This window comes from Babylonia areolata, chromosome 29, assembly GCF_041734735.1.
Source record: "Babylonia areolata isolate BAREFJ2019XMU chromosome 29, ASM4173473v1, whole genome shotgun sequence".
In the NCBI taxonomy this organism is placed as follows: domain Eukaryota; kingdom Metazoa; phylum Mollusca; class Gastropoda; order Neogastropoda; family Buccinidae; genus Babylonia; species Babylonia areolata.
The window spans coordinates 16182980-16200571 of NC_134904.1; the positions used below are offsets into that span (position 1 = coordinate 16182980).

General features: G+C 44.7%; 1 protein-coding gene across 1 annotated transcript in view; it reads left to right on the top strand.

Moving 5' to 3' along the window:
* LOC143274851 (uncharacterized) overlaps positions 1-17545 on the top strand; it is a 19842-nt gene extending 2297 nt beyond the window's left edge. The window contains exons 3-8 of the mRNA XM_076578807.1: positions 687-755; positions 2031-2159; positions 5051-5258; positions 8559-8673; positions 13805-13864; positions 15191-17545. Coding sequence (XP_076434922.1) covers positions 687-755; positions 2031-2159; positions 5051-5258; positions 8559-8673; positions 13805-13864; positions 15191-15980 — 1371 coding nt within the window. The 3' untranslated portion in view covers positions 15981-17545. The remainder of the gene's footprint in view (positions 1-686; positions 756-2030; positions 2160-5050; positions 5259-8558; positions 8674-13804; positions 13865-15190) is intronic.
* The last annotated feature ends 47 nt before the right edge of the window (positions 17546-17592 follow it).

Below are 17592 nucleotides of genomic sequence, written 5' to 3' on the forward strand. Positions count from 1 at the left end.
TGGAAAGTCAAGCTGAGCATCTATTTATTTTGAATTGGATGAGATTATAAACCAAGGTCCTGTGTGCAGCACATTAACTACTGCAATAAACTTAGTGCACTGAAATTATTATCTAGTGAAAAAGAACCCATGGCAACAAAAGTGTTTTCCTCAGGCAAAATTCTGTAGGAGAAATCCACAGCATTTTATATGGATATTTTTCAGAATGTGAGAAACTGAAACTTAACGCATGACTAAAATCTCTGTGAAGTTCTGAAGTGCTGGAAAGTGCCCCACAACAGATAAATCTGTTATCGTCACAGTTAGGAATTTTCCTATCTCAGTTTTTAGGTGGTTGTTGTTTTCCAAAACACACCAATGGAAAAGGTTATTATGCCTGCTTCAGTTATTCTTGAGAGCACATGTCCTTTCTGAATGTGGTGACACCGTCGTGAGAAACTGAGACTGTCTTGAACTCTCGTTGTTGTTTTTCTCAATATTATTACTTCAAAAAGTAAGATGTTAATCTTCTTGCTAGTAGGTGTCTCCTGTGAGAATATTCTTTAGCAGTGACACCTCCTTGAGAAACTGAAACTGGTCCACAGAAACTGCAGTGCAGCTGCACTGATGGCGTACAAAGTGTACAGAAACTGCAGTGCAACTGCACTGATGACAAAGTGTGAAGGCAAATTGCTGTCTGTCAACAGGAAGGCGGGGCTTCTGTCGTCAACCAGACCGTCAACCGAGAGGCTGCCAGATCCAAGGTTAAGAAACAGGTCAGAAAATGAGAAATGGTCTCTTTTTTGTCACCACCTTATTTCTTCTTCTTCTTCTTTGTTCGTGGGCTGCAACTCCCACGTTCACTCGTATGTACACTAGTGGGCTTTTACGTGTATGACCGTTTTTACTCCGCCATGTAGGCAGCCATACTCCGTTTTCAGGAGTGTGCATGCTGGGTATGTTCTTGTTTCCATAACCCACCGAACGCTGACATGGATTACAGGATCTTTAACTTGCGTATTTGATCTTCTGCTTGCATATACACACGAAGGGGGTTCAGGCACTAGCAGGTCTGCGCATATGTTGACCTTATTTCAAAGGTGTGCATGTGTGTGTGTTTGTGTCACAGTGTGTTGTTTGTGTGTCACTGTGAACAGTGTGTGTGTGTATGTCAGTTTGTGTGAGTGTATTTCTGTGTGTTTTGTTTGTTAACATAGTTATTCTGTGGGGTAAGTTTTACTGTTGTGTCAGAAATTAGTCTTCTTTAGTATTCACTGTGGTATATACTGTTTTATTTGCTGTTTATGTATATTTGTAAATTACTTAGTCCTTTGGTAAAAAGTTGATCATTGATAGATTTTAGGCTTGAAAGGAAGAATTCCTTGCCATGACCCCTCCACACCTCTCTCTGTCACACACACACACACACACACACACACACACACACACACACACACACGAACACACAAACCACAGCCATGTTGTTGTTTTTAATGTGCTAACACCAACAGCTAGCTAAGTGTTTTGATGAGACCTCACTCAGTGCACTTTCCTGTCTGAAACACAGCCTGGAACTGACACAGCAACACTTTTGGTCCAGCAAGATAGGGGAGACAAATCCTGTCCTGTGTGTGTGTGTAGTGTGTAGTGTGGTCTGCACCAAAGACCTGGGAGTTGGGTTGGGTCTCTGGCTCCCAAGACGGAGTGTTTGGACGTTGTTAAAGAGCCACGTGTCCACTTTCATTCATATCACTATATTATCAGCAGCATCATTATTGGTTGCTGTTTTTTTAATGTTTTTTTTTTTTAGTTTTGTTTCTCTTGTTGTTGGTTTTTTTGGGCGGAAACCAGAAAGGGTTGGGGGTACCGTTTTGGAGGTTTTCTCATACATTGCTAGATGCTTTAAGAATTTAAAAAAAAAAAAAAAAAATTTAGTTAGTACATATTTTGTACAGTATCAGTATTATTCAAGTATGATTAATTGCTTACATGCAATGTATATATAGTATATATGTTTCTCATTTGTGTGTGTGTGTGTTTGGACACAACAGACACAGCTGGAGATTGACAAGGCACTGCAAGAAGACCCCAATGTCTATGAGTATGACGCCATCTACGACAACATTCAAGCCCAGAAAGTCAGCACGGATGTCAAGGAAGCTCACAAAGTGGACAAAAAGGTAGGAAATTTACAGCTGCTGGACAGGGTGTGTGTGTGTGTGTGTGTGTGTGTGTGTGTGTGTGTGTGTGCTTGCTTTAACTGAACTTTACCCTTTTTTTCCACTCTAGTATAACCTCTCCTTGTGTGTGTGTGTGTATGGTTGAGTGTGTGTATGCGAGCATGTGTGTGTGTGTGTGTGTGTGTGTGTGTGTGCTTGCTTGCTTGCTTTAACTAAACTTTAGCCCTTTTTTTTCAGTCTTGGATAACCTCTTTCTCTGTAGTCTGTGTGTGTGTGTGTGTGTGTGCTTGCTTTAACTGAACTTTTGGCAAACGTGTTCTACATCACGTGTATACCCTGTTTCTCTCCTTTGTATTTCCTTGCTGAGTATGTGAACATATTTTGTGTGTCTGTGTGTCTGTGTGTGTGTGTCTGCTCAAACCTCCTCCCTTTTCAGACCAAAAGAACAATGTGTACCATGTGACATATCACATGACTTTAACCCAGCCAGCAGCAGTTGTGAAGAGTGGAATGCTGTAGTACTCTTGTACCCAGAATTGAATTCTGTAGTGCTCTTGCACCCAGAGCTGAATCCTGTAGAGCTCTTGTACCGAGAACTGAAGACTATAGTGCTGTTGCACCCAGATCTGGAATCCCTCCCAGAGGTACATCCTGACTGTTGTCACTGATTAAACAAAATACATGTTATGACACTGCTTATCTCATGCTTCATTAAAAAAAAATATTAAAAAAAAAGTTCAAAATTGTGGATAAGAACCTCAGTGAAAGTGAAATTTATTTGAATACAAAGAGGTCTAATTATCTGACAATAGCTAGATCATATACAGAGAAAAACAGTGTTACCACAATCATCTCATCAGTCACATTAACAAGAGTAATCCTCATCATCATCATCATCATAACTGCTGAAGCACACTTGGAAAACAATAACCTGGATAAGTAAAAAGAAAATGCCATATATTATTGTAATAAGGCGACAGTGGTGTATGTTGTGAGTCATAAACTTAAAAAGTCTGTTTCATGCCTGTATAAAGACCCATCCAAACACCAGTCTAACAGTTGATATGTAGATAGCTCCCTTCACCGCCCCCATCCCCCCACCCCCACTTTTGACCCCCCCCTTCCCCCCTCACACACACACATGTACACACATACATGCACACATGCACATAGCCTCCAAACCCCCCTCTCACCCTCCAACCCCCCCGGGCCCCCCACCCCCACACACAAGCATGCATGCATGCATGCTCTCATGTAAGTGCACAGACTTGCACTGCACAAATACACATAAAATGTGCATGTATGAAATGACAATGATTCTGTTTCACTGAACTGTTAACAGAATGGTCATACATAAACTAAATGGAAACAGAGTAACAAGTAAAACTTCCTTGAAATTTCTCTCAGCATAAGTACATCTTACAGACTGGTCAGAAGCTAAATGGAAACAGAAAAAGTGGTGAAACTTCCCCTTTGCATTTCTGTCGGCCCAAGTGCCCAAGTAAGATGAATGGAAACAGAATGACAAGTGAAACATGCTTGCAGTTTCTCGATCAGCCCAAGTACTTCTCACGGACTGGTCATAAACTGAACAGAAACAGAACATCAAGTGAAACTTCCTCGTTGCAATTTCTCTCTCAGCCCAAGTACACCTCACACTGGTCCCAAACTAAGCAGAAACACAGTCACAAGAGAAACCTTACCATTTCTCTCCCAGCCAAAGTACATCTCACACACCGGTCCCAAACTAAGCAGAAACACAGTAACAAGAGAAACCTTGCCATTTCTCTTCCAGCCCAAGTACACCTGACACACTGGTCCTAAACTAAGCAGAAACAGGATAACAAGAGAAACCTCTTTGCCATTTCTCGTCCAGCCTAAGAAAATCTCACACACTAGCCCTATACTAAGCAGAAACAGGATAACAAGAGAAACCTCCCTGCAATTTCTCTCCCAGCCAAAGTACACCACACACACCAGTCCCAAACAAGTGGAAACAGAATAACAAGAGAAACCTCTTTGCCATTTCTCTCCCAGCCAAAGTACACCTCACACACCGGTCACAAACTAAGTGGAAACAGAATAACAAGAGAAACCTCCCTGCAATTTCTCTCCCACCCAAAGTACACCTGACACACTGGTCCTAAACTAAGCGGAGACAGAATAACAAGAGAAACCTCCTTGCCATTTCTCTTCCAGCCCAAGTACACCTCACACACCGGTCCCAAACTAAGCGGAGACAGAATAACAAGAGAAACCTCCTTGCCTTTTCTATCCAGCCAAAGTACATCTCACACACCAGTCATAAAGTAAGTGGAAACAGAATAACAAGAGAAACCTCCTTGCCATTTCTCGCCCAGCCTAAGAAAATCTCACACACTAGCCCTATACTAAGCAGAAACAGGATAACAAGAGAAACCTCCCTGCAATTTCTCTCCCAGCCAAAGTACACCTTACACACCAGTCCCAAACAAGTGGAGACAGAATAACAAGAGAAACCGCTGCCATTTCTCTCCCAGCCAAAGTACATCTCACACACCAGTCATAAAGTAAGTGGAAACACAATAACAAGAGAAACCTCCCTGCAATTTCTCTCCCACCCAAAGTACACCTCACACACCGGTCCTAAACTAAGTGGAGACAGGATAACAAGAGAAACCTTGCCTTTTCTCTCCCAGTCCCAAACTAAACAGAAACACAGTAACAAGAGAAACCTTGCCATTTCTCTCCCAGCCAAAGTACATCTCACACACCGGTCCCAAACTAAGCAGAGACAGGATAACTGAGAAACCTCCTTGCCTTTTCTATCCCACCCAAAGTACATCTCACACACCGGTCCCAAACTAAGCAGAAACACAGTAACAAGAGAAACCTTGCCTTTTCTCTTCCAGCCCAAGTACATCTCGGGGCTGCTGAAGATGGCGGAGCTGCGCAAGAAAGAAGAGGAGCGGCGCATCGAGCGCAAGGTGCAGAAGGAGAGGGAAGAGGAGGGGGACAAGTTTGCCGACAAGGAGGCCTTTGTCACGTCGGCCTACAAGAAGAAGATGCTGGAGCAGCAGGCAGAGGCAGAGAGGGAGCGCCGGGAGGCGGCCATGGAAGGTGAGCCTTTTTCAGAATGTTGCTCACGTTGTCTACAGTTAATAATAATGATGGTATTTATATAGCGCTAAATCTTGTGCAGAGACAAATCAAAGCGCTTTCGCACCAGTCATTCACACGCATGCATAACTCTAAAACTGGAGAAACTGAAGACAAGGAAGAGGCAGGGAAGGGAGGCTATTTTGGGAAGAGGTGGGTTTTAAGGCCAGACTTGAAAGAGCTGAGTGTGGAGACTTGACGAAGCGAAAGAGGAAGTTCATTCCAGTTGCAAGGTCCAGAGACAGAGAAAGAACAGTTCTGTCATCATTGATGCAGTGAATTAACACCAGCTGTGTCTAGGGCTCGGCATAGGAAGACTGGGGGCCTAGTCCTGTTCTGTTGTCACTGAGGCAGTGAATTAACACCCACTGTGTCCAGGGCTCGGCATAGGAAGACTGGGGGCCTAGTCCTGTTCTGTTGTCATTGAGGCAGTGAATTAATACCCACTGTGTCCAGGGCTCGGCATAGGAAGACTGGGGTCCAGTCCTGTTCTGTCGTCATTGAGGCAGTGAATTAATACCCACTGTGTCCAGGGCTCGGCATAGGAAGACTCGGGGTCCAGTCCTGTTCTGTCGTCATTGAGGCAGTGAATCAACACCCTCTGTGTCCAGGGCTCAGCATAGGAAGACTGGGGGTCCAGTCCTGTTCTGTCGTCATTGAGGCAGTGAATTAATACCCACTGTGTCCAGGGCTTGGCATAGGAAGACTGGGGGCCTAGTCCTATTCTGTCATCATTGAGGCAGTGAATTAACGCCCGCTGTGTCTAGGGTTCGGCATAGGAAGACTGGGGGCCTAGTCCTGTTCTGTTGTCACTGAGGCAGTGAATTAATACCCACTGTGTCCAGGGCTCGGCATAGGAAGACTGGGGGCCTAGTCCTGTTCTGTTGTCACTGAGGCAGTGAATTAACACACACTGTGTCCAGGACTCGGCATAGGAAGACTGGGGGCCCAGTCCTCCCCTTCTGCTGTTTTAACATCAACTGATTTAAATCTAAGTATAAAACACTCGTATACAAAATGAAATTGAAAGGTCCCATCGTGTTTTATGGTTTTGGGGGCTGTGAACTCGTATTCACTATGTCTAGGTTTTAGCGTAGGAAGGCGGGGCCCTGTTCTCTCCTTTCACTGTTGTAACCTTTCTCAGTTGAAGTCAGGAGGTGGTGCCCGTTCACACCTGGGTGGAGTGAGGTAAAATTGGGAGTAGAGTGCCTTTCCCAAGGACACAACACCATGCCGAAACAGGGCCTGGAACCCTGATCGCTGGTGAACACTGGATCAGAAGTGCAGTGCCTAACCACCTCTGCCATGGCGCGTTCTCTTTGTAACTTTACTTTCTGTGTTTGATCAAAAGCTTTCTCTTTTTTTTTTCCCCATTTTTGTCATTTGCTGTGGATATGTCTTGACCAAAATGGTGACAGCAGTGGTGGTTATTTGTGGTCCAAGCACATTTTAGCTCCTTTTTTTTTTCTTTTCTTTTTTTGTTGCCAGGAAAAGTTTTTAGATTGTTCATTGTGTATGCTTTGACCTAAACTCATATGAGTGTGCTGAAAGCTGGCTGTGAAATCAAAAGATATTTCCCATTGTATTTGCTTGTGTGGAAAAATTATCTCTGATTTCCTTCTTCTTTTGTTGGTGGTTGTTGACATGCATGCGTGTGTGTGTGTGTGTGTGTGTGTGTGTGTGTGTAGTAAGCAAGAAAATTGAAGATTGAAGAAAGTCCTGTGGACAGGAATAAGCTTGGTTCAAGTGTGACAGTTTTGCTGTAAAATCTTTTCTTACTCGGAGGTAAAGAACATTTCCTTTGAGCTTGAAGAAAACTGCCAGACAGCATGAAAATCTTATTGAGCTTTTTCAACTTCCATTGGTGACTGGAACATCATATGCACACATGATGTGAAACTTCCTCTCAAACACTGGGTTTCTTATCCAACAAACAGCACACTTGATTTCTAGCTTATGTTAATTCAGTCATGAGTCACTGTTTCAGTCATAGTTGCAGCTATGTGTAGAAGATGTTTTAGGGACTTGTCCATCTCTGCCCCCCCCCACCCCCCTCCATCCCCCAACCCCTCTTCCCTCTTTTGTTGCGCATGCAAAGACTTATTTGATGCCCCATGATTTGCTGTTCTGAAACATTTTCTTATTGACTAAAGAAACAGAGTGAACGTTGTTTTTACCCTTTCAGCCCTGGGGAGTTTAAAGCCTGTGCAGCGTTTGATGCCATAGTGTGGAAAAAAAACACTGAAAATATACTGTTTTTCCTCCAGTTTACTTGTGGACACAACTGGAAATACTGTAGAAGTAAGTTCCCTTTCTTTGTGGCTTATACACATGGAGTGATGGCCCAGAGGCAACACGTCCGCCTAGGAAGCAAGAGAACCTGAGCGCGCTGGTTCGAATCATGGCTCACCCGCCGATATTTTCTCCCCCTCCACTAGACCTTGAGTAGTGGTCTGGACGCTAGTCATTCGGATGAGATGATAAACCGAGGTCCCGTGTGCGGCATGCACTTAGCGCACGTAAAAGAACCCACGGCAACAAAAGGGTTGTTCCTCGCAAAATTCTGTAGAAAAATCCACTTCAATTTGAAAAACAAATGAAAAAAATGCATGCAAGGAAAAAAAAAGGGGGTGGTGCTCTCAATGTAGTGACACACTCTCCCTGGGGAGAGCAGCCCAAATTTCACACAGAGAAATCTGTTGTGACAACAAGAAAAAAAGAGAGAGAGAGAGAAATACAAACAGAAATATGTAGGGACGTGAAAACTGTTTTAAGGAGATGAAATTGGACACCAGAGCAATGGTCAGGTGCAGGGCTCAGTGAGTTTTCTTCTTCTTCTTCTGCGTTCGTGGGCTGCAACTCCCACGTTCACTCGTATGTACGCGAGTGGGCTTTTACGTGTATGACCGTTTTTACCCCGCCATGTAGGCAGCCATACTCCGCTTTCGGGGGTGTGCATGCAGGGTATGTTCTTGTTTCCATAACCCACCGAACGCTGACATGGATTACAGGATCTTTAACGTGCGTATCTGATTTTCTGCTTGCGTATACACACGAAGGGGGTTCAGGCACTAGCAGGTCTGCACATATGTTGACCTGGGAGATTGGAAAGATCTCCACCCTTTACCCACCAGGCGCCGTCACCGAGATTCGAACCTGGGACCCTAAGATTGAGAGTCCAACGCTTTGACCACTCGGCTATTGCGCCCGTCGCTCAGTGAGTTTAAAGACTGATATTTTCCCCTGTGGTGCACATTTCAGAAATGCTGGATGTGACGAAACAGAAGGATCTGAGCGGATTCTACCGCTACCTGTACAGAGAGACGACGGGCACGGCTCTGACAGGATCCGAGGACACTGATAAACCTGAGGACAAGTATGGGACTTTTCTTCTTCTTCTTTTTGGGGGATATGTGTGTGTGTGTGTGTTTGGAGGGGGGTGGTGATAGGGCTGTGGGGAGAGGGAGGAGAGAGGAGTTGGTTGAGGATCTGACAGGATCCCAGGACACTGATAAACCTGAGGACAAGTATGGGACTGTTCTTCTTCTGTTTTTTTTTTCGGGGGGGGGTTGTGTGTATGTGGGTAATGGTGGGGCTGTGGCGAGGGGGAGGAGAGAGGAAGGTTGGTGGAGGGGGTGTTGGTGAAGTGAGGTGAGTTTTACTCCATCGTCGTGTGTGTTTGTTCGAGGGCTGTGTTATCTGGTCAGGCTGTTCTATGCATCTTGTCAGGCTCATCGCTGTATATTGTCTGGCTGGTCACTATCTTGTTAGGCTCACCACTGTACCTGCTCGTCACAGTATCTCGTCAGGCTTGTCACTGTATCTCGTCAGGCTTGTCACTGTATCTGCTTGTATCTCATCAGGCTTGTCACTGTATCTTGTCAGGCTTGCCACTGTATCTGCTTGTATCTCATCAGGCTTGTCACTGTATCTGCTCGTACCTCATCAGGCTTGTCACTGTATCTCGTCAGGCTTGTCACTGTATCTGCTTGTCACTGTATCTCGTCAGGCTTGTCACTGTATCTCGTCAGGCTTGTCACTGTATCTGCTCGTATCTCGTCAGGCTTGTCACTGTATCTGCTCGTACCTCATCAGGCGTGTCACTGTATCTGCTCGTACCTCATCAAGCTTGTCACTGTATCTGCTCGTATCTCGTCAGGCTTGTCACTGTATCTGCTCATCACTGCATCTCGTCAGGCTTGTCACTGTATCTCGTCAGGCTCGTCACTGTATCTGCTCGTCGCAGTATCTCATCAGGTTTGTCACTGTATCTCATCAGGCTTGTCACTGTATCTCATCAGGCTTGTCACTGTATCTCATCAGGCTTGTCACTATCTCGTCAGGCTTGTGTATCTCGTCAGGCTTGTCACTGTATCTCGTCAGGCTTGTGTATCTCGTCAGGCTTGTCACTGTATCTCGTCAGGCTTGTCACCGTCACTGTATCTCGTCAGGCTCGTCACTGTATCTGCTCGTCGCAGTATCTCATCAGGTTTGTCACTGTATCTCATCAGGCTTGTCACTGTATCTCATCAGGCTTGTCACTATCTCGTCAGGCTTGTCATTGTATATTTTGTCAGGTTTGTCACTGTATTTTGTCAGGCTTGTCATTGTATCTCGTCAGGCTTGTCATTGTATCTCATCAGGCTTGTCACTGTATCTCGTCAGGCTTGTCACTGTAGCTCAACAGGCGTGTCACTGTATCTTGTCAGGTTTGTCACTGTATCTCATCAGGCTTGTGTATCTCGTCAGGCGTGTCACTGTATCTTGTGAGGCTTGTCACTGTATCTCATCAGGCTTGTGTATCTCGTCAGGCTTGTCACTGTATCTCATCAGGCTTGTCACTGTATCTCATCAGGCTTGTGTATCTCATCAGGCGTGTCACTGTATCTTGTCAGGCTTGTCATTGTATCTCGTCAGGCTTGTGTATCTTGTCAGGCTTGTCATTGTATCTCCTCAGGCTTGTCACTGTATATTTTGTCAGGTTTGTCACTGTATTTTGTCAGGCTTGTCATTGTATCTCCTCAGGCTGTTCACTTCTTGTCAGGCTCTTCACTGTATCTTGTCAGGCTGTTCACTGTATCTTGTCAGGTTCATCACTGTATCTTGTCAGGTTCATCACTGTATCTTGTCAGGCTGTTCACTGTATCTTGTCAGGTTCATCACTGTATTTTGTCAGGTTCATCACTGTTCTTGTCAGGTTCATCACTGTTCTTGTCAGGTTCATCACTGTATTTTGTCAGGCTGTTCACTGTATCTTGTCAGGTTCATCACTGTATCTTGTCAGGCTCACCACTGTATTTTGTCAGGCTGTTCACTGTATCTTGTCAGGTTCATCACTGTATCTTGTCAGGCTGTTCACTGTATCTTGTCAGGCTCACCACTGTATTTTGTCAGGCTCATCACTGTATTTTGTCAGGCTGTTCACTGTATCTTGTCAGGCTCACCACTGTATTTTGTCAGGCTGTTCACCGTATCTTGTCAGGTTCATCACTGTATCTTGTCAGGCTGTTCACTGTATTTTGTCAGGCTGTTCACTGTATTTTGTCAGGCTGTTCACTGTATCTTGTCAGGCTCATCACTGTTATTGTCAGGTTCATCACTGTAGTTTGTCAGGCTGTTCACTGTATCTTGTCAGGTTCATCAATGTTCTTGTCAGGCTCATCACTGTATTTTGTCAGGCTGTTCACTGTGTCTTGTCAGGTTCATCACTGTAGTTTGTCAGGTTCATCACTGTTCTTGTCAGGTTCATCGCTGTAGTTTGTCAGGCTGTTCACCGCATCTTGTCAGGTTCATCACTGTTCTTGTCAGGTTCATTGCTGTATTTTGTCAGGCTGTTCACTGTATCTTGTCAGGCTCATCACTGTTATTGTCAGGTTCATCACTGTATTTTGTCAGGCTGTTCACTATATCTTGTCAGGTTCATCAATGTTCTTGTCAGGTTCATCACTGTATCTTGTCAGGCTGTTCACTGTATCTTGTCAGGCTCATCACTGTATTTTGTCAGGCTGTTCACTGTATCTTGTCAGGTTCATCACTGTATTTTGTCAGGCTGTTCACTGTATCTTGTCAGGTTCATCACTGTATCTTGTCAGGTTCATCACTGTTCTTGTCAGGTTCATCGCTGTATTTTGTCAGGCTGTTCACTGTATCTTGTCAGGCTCATCACTGTTATTGTCAGATTCATCACTGTATTTTGTCAGGCTGTTCACTGTATCTTGTCAGGCTCACCACTGTATTTTGTCAGGCTGTTCACCGTATCTTGTCAGGTTCATCACTGTATCTTGTCAGGCTGTTCACCGTATCTTGTCAGGTTCATCACTGTATCTTATCAGGCTGTTCACTGTATCTTGTCAGGCTCATCACTGTATCTTGTCAGGTTCATCACTGTATCTTGTCAGGTTCATCACTGTATTTTGTCAGGCTGTTCACTGTATCTTGTCAGGCTCACCACTGTATTTTGTCAGGCTGTTCACCGTATCTTGTCAGGTTCATCACTGTATCTTGTCAGGCTGTTCACCGTATCTTGTCAGGTTCATCACTGTATCTTATCAGGCTGTTCACTGTATCTTGTCAGGCTCATCACTGTATCTTGTCAGGTTCATCACTGTATCTTGTCAGGTTCATCACTGTATTTTGTCAGGCTGTTCACTGTATCTTGTCAGGTTCATCACTGTATTTTGTCAAGCTGTTCACTGTATCTTGTCAGGTTCATCACTGTTCTTGTCAGGTTCATCACTGTATTTTGTCAGGCTGTTCACTGTATCTTGTCAGGCTCATCACTGTATCTTGTCAGGTTCATCACTGTATCTTGTCAGGTTCATCACTGTATCTTGTCAGGTTCATCACTGTATTTTATCAAGCTGTTCACTGTATCTTGTCAGGTTCATCACTGTTCTTGTCAGGTTCATCACTGTAGTTTGTCAGGCTGTTCACAGTATCTTGTCAGGTTCATCACTGTATCTTGTCAGGCTCACCACTGTATTTTGTCAGGCTGTTCACTGTATCTTGTCAGGCTATTCACTGTATCTTGTCAGGCTGTTCACTGTATCTTGTCAGGTTCATCACTGTATCTTGTCAGGCTGTTCACTGTATCTTGTCTGGTTCATCACTGTATCTTGTCAGGTTCATCACTGTATCTTGTCAGGCTGTTCACTGTTCTTGTCAGGTTCATCACTGTATCTTGTCAGGCTGTTCACTGTATCTTGTCAGGTTCATCACTGTATCTTGTCAGGCTGTTCACTGTATCTTGTCAGGTTCATCACTGTTCTTGTCAGGTTCATCGCTGTATTTTGTCAGGCTGTTCACTGTATCTTGTATGTCAGGTTCATCGCTGTATCTTGTCAGGCTGTTCACTGTATCTTGTCAGGTTCATCACTGTATCTTGTCAGGCTGTTCACTGTATCTTGTCAGGTTCATCACTGTATCTTGTCAGGTTCATCACTGTTCTTGTCAGGTTCATCACTGTATTTTGTCAGGCTGTTCACTGTATCTTGTCAGGTTCATCACTGTTCTTGTCAGGTTCATCACTGTATCTTGTCAGGTTCATCGCTGTATTTTGTCAGGCTCATCACTGTATCTTGTCAGGCTCATCACTGTATCTTGTCAGGTTCATCGCTGTATTTTGTCAGGCTGTTCACTGTATCTTGTCAGGTTCATCACTGTATCTTGTCAGGTTCATCGCTGTATTTTGTCAGGCTCATCACTGTATCTTGTCAGGCTCATCACTGTATCTTGTCAGGTTCATCACTGTTCTTGTCAGGTTCATCGCTGTATTTTGTCAGGCTGTTCACTGTATCTTGTCAGGTTCATCGCTGTATTTTGTCAGGCTCATCACTGTATCTTGTCAGGCTCATCACTGTATCTTGTCAGGCGCATCACTGTATCTTGTCAGGCTCATCTTTTCACTGAATCTGGTCAGGATCATCACAATCTATGTATCTCATCACTATTTTGTGAGGCATCTCACTGTATTTGGTCAGGCTCATCACTGTATTTGGTCGTCACTGTATTTGGTCGTCACTGTATTTGGTCAGGCTCATCACTGTATTTGGTCGTCACTGTATTTGGTCGTCACTGTATTTGGTCAGGCTCATCACTGTATTTGGTCGTCACTGTATTTGGTCAGGCTCGTCACTGTATTTGGTCAGGCTCGTCACTGTATTTGGTCAGGCTCATCACTGTATTTGGTCAGGCTCGTCAGTCAGACTCGTCACTGTATTTGGTCAGGCTCGTCAGTCAGACTTGTCGCTGTATTTGGTCGTCACTGTATTTGGTCGTCACTGTATTTGGTCAGGCATCTCACTGTATTTGGTCAGGCATATCACTGGATCATTTCGGTGTGTCATTGCAGTTGGGAAAATACAACTACACGTTCATAACTTAGTGGACCTTGCAGACTGCCAAAGATGTTTCACGGATATACATGGATTAGAACGCTGTGATGCCTCCTTAGGAAAACTGAAACTGTACTGCCCTTGTTACATGTGTGCGTGTGTGTGTGTGTGCAGAGTCAAAGTGAAGGAGGAGCCTGAGTCTGACAGTGAGAATGACAACTCCTCTGCTGACAGGTAAGCTCTGGCAATCTCAGTGAACACTCCTTGTTTTTATGTTCATGCACATTGTGAGCTTTATGTGAGTGTGTATGTTTGTGTGTGTGAGTGTGTGTCTGTGTGTGTGTTTGTGTGGATTTGTGTGTGTTGTGTATAGTTGATGATTTACATTTCCTTATCAAAGATCTACGTCTCGAGTATTTTATCTTCATGCTCAAAAAAAAAAAAAAAAGTTGTCAGGATGTGATAACCTGTTGGCCATAATGTGTCATCACCCTCATTTCTTCGATATTTCATTTGAAAGTTTTTTGGTTTTTGTTCTTGTTCTTGTATCTGTTTGGCTTTATGTCAAAAAAATTGTTTGAAGGTTTATTTCAGCATGTTTAACCCCTTAAACAGGAAGGTGGAAGAATGGTTAAGACATTCATCTGCCAACACAGAGAGTCTGCGAGGATCTGGGTTTGAATCCCACTCTCGACAGGCGCAATAGCCGAGTGGTTAAAGCGTTGGACTGTGAATCTGAGGGTTCCGGGTTCGAATCACGGTGACAGCGCCTGGTGGGTAAAGGGTGGAGATTTTTACAATCTCCCAGGTCAACATATGTGCAGACCTGCTAGTGCCTGAACCCCCTTCGTGTGTATATGCAAGCAGAAGATCAAATACGCACTTAAAGATCCTGTAATTCATGTCAGCGTTCGGTGGGTTATGGAAACAAGAACATATCCAGCATGCACACCCCCAAAAACGGAGTATGGCTGCCTACATGGCCCACTCGTGTGCATACGAGTGAATGCAGAAGAAGAAGATGAAGAATCCCACTCTCGCCCTTTCTCCCAAGTTTGATTGGAAAATCAAACTGAGCATCTAGTCATTCAGATGAGACGATAAATCAAGGTCCCGTTTGCAGCACGCACTTGGTACACAGAAAAAAAACCCATGGCAACAAGAGTGTTGTCCTCTGGCAAAATTCTGCATAAGAAAACCACTCCGCTAGGTACACAAATATATATATTCATGCCCTCAAAGCCTAAGTGCTTTGCGTTAAGCTGCTGGTCAGGCATCTGCCTAGCAGATGTTTTGTAGCGTATATGGATTTTCTGAATGCACTGACACCTCCTTGAGAAACTGAAAACTGAAACTTGACCCCTCATAGCATCAGCTTACAAACAGATGCAAACTAGGCCTGTCAGTCTGGTCTGTTGGCCAAATTTCCCAGCTAGCTCAGTACTTAGACACCTATGCCAAACCCATCGTCTGTTAGGCCAGTCAGTGCAGTTCGAAGCCTTAAGCTCGAAGCATTCCTATGGCCACCACTGAGCTAACTCTGATTTGTCTGTTCTACAGGGAGAAGAAGCCGCACACAGAGAAAGGCGGACGCCACACATCTGACAGACACAGAGACAGAAGGGACGACAACGTCAAGGTCGAGATTCCACAGTCAAAGTCCAGATCTCCTCCTGCAGAGAAGTCCAGATCCAGTGGATCCTCAAGACGGAGGTCAAGGTCACGGGAGAAGGATCACCGACGGCACAAAGACAGGCGGTCTCACTCGGGCTCCCCCTCCTCACACAGGAGATCCTCCAACAAAGACAGACACCGCTCAAGGTCCAGGCGGGAAAGATCATCATCACGGGACCGGAGCAGAAAGAGGTCAAGGTCAGGAGAAAGGTCCAAACAGAGGCGGGAGGAAGACGGCAGCACCGGAGAGGAGAGCAAGAGGAAGCGTCACGACTCTGAAGAGGATCGGGCCCAGGCGCCCGACAGAAACAACGCATCAGCCAAAGCCCCCTCCCCGGACACAAGAAGCTCCAGTCCCGAGATGCTGCCAGCCAGGCCTACAGACGAAGACCTGGACCGTGACGACACTGCGTCAGAAAGCGACTCTTCTGCCGACGAAACTCCTGCCAGAAGGAAGGGAAATGAAGAGCGGGTGGAAGGAAGGGGTCAGGACCCTGAGAGCAGGGGGGGGAAGAAGGAAGAGCCAGCGGAGAGCGGGCAGAAGAAGGAGGAGGGGGTGGTTGCATCCAAATATGGGAGGAAAACGTCACAGAAGGAGGTGCTGGACGCCAAGCAGCGGTTTCTGGCCAGGAAGCTGGCTCGGGAGAGAACCAGGCCTGTGGTGGAGCCAGAGTGAGAGGTCTTTGTTGGTTGTTTGGACTTCCCACTTGCTATAGATCTCTGTGTGTGAGCGCGCGCGCGCGCGCTTGAATGTACAGCCACGTGTGTGTGATTGCTTGATTTCTATGGATACTTACATTGCAGCTGTCCTCAAGTCAGATGCTAAACTCTAAGCACTTGACAAACACGAGTCATTTGCACAACAGACTGCCCACCTGGGTATCACTGACAGAGAGGCACTCATCTTTAATTTTCTGTGTCATTCAGTCAGGTTTCAGTAACGCATGCACACACACACACACACACACTCAGACACGCATATTAGCCAGTATGGAATGCCACATATGTATACTACTTAGTGTGCATAAGCATGTACACATGCATATTTTCACAATCATTCAAGTCATGAGTACATATATGCTTGTGTATGCACACACACACACACACACACACACATGCAGGACACATCCATACATATATTTGATTGCACACACACACATACACAATAAAACAATCATACACACAGACTTGCTCAAGCACAAAATTTATGTGCAAAGAAATTCATGTCAAAGTGTTACATTGGTGTTTAGGAGTAAACTTATTTTTATTTTTATTTTGTTTTTCCTTGCTTGCATGTGTGTGTGATTGCCTGTATTTTGGAATGTGTGTGTAGTTCAGTACTATAGGTTGTTTTGCAGGAAAGATTTAAAAGGAGCAATGACCATTACTCATTTACTGTCTCATGACCAAGGAGCAATGACCTTTACTGTCATCAGTGTAGAGATAAGTTGTCACCATGACCAAGGAGCAATGACCTTTACTGTCATCAGTGTAGAGATAAGTTGTCACCATGACCAAGGAGCAGTGACCTTTACTGTCATCAGTGTAAAGTTGTCATCATGACCAAGGAGCAATGACCTTTACTGTCATCAGTGTAGAGATTAGTTGTCACCATGACCAAGGAGCAGTGACCTTTACTGTCATCAGTGTAGAGATTAGTTGTCACCATGACCAAGGAACAATGACCTTTTCTGTCATCAGTGTAGAGATAAGTTGTCACCATGACCAAGGAGCAATGACCTTTACTGTCATCAGTGTAGAGATAAGTTGTCACCATGACCAAGGAGCAATGACCTTTACTGTCATCAGTGTAGAGATTAGTTGACACCATGACCAAGGAGCAATGACTTTTACTGTCATCAGTGTAGAGATAAGTTGTCACCATGACCAGGGTTCATACAAAGTCATAGAAAACTTGGGAAAATATGTTTAACCCTTCAGGGACTGGAAAAGCATTGGAATTTTAATAAAACCCTTGATCAGAACCATGCACCAAAGAGCTTAATGCATTAACCCATTCAAACCTAAAAAGTTAACAGCCTCGGCAGGCTTCCTGGTCATATTGATGCAGAAAAATGCAGAAAATATACTGAAATTGACCAGTTTCCACCACATTGACATGTGGACACAGTCACAAATTCTGTAGAGTTGGTCCTGTTTACTTGCATTTTATGCACATACTGTACTAGGAATGTGGAAAATGTATAATTGAAATAAATTTTGATCCATGAGCAGTGCTCAGGGCCCAGGGTCAGTGAGTTAAATAACAAAAAGTAATTAAACATTAA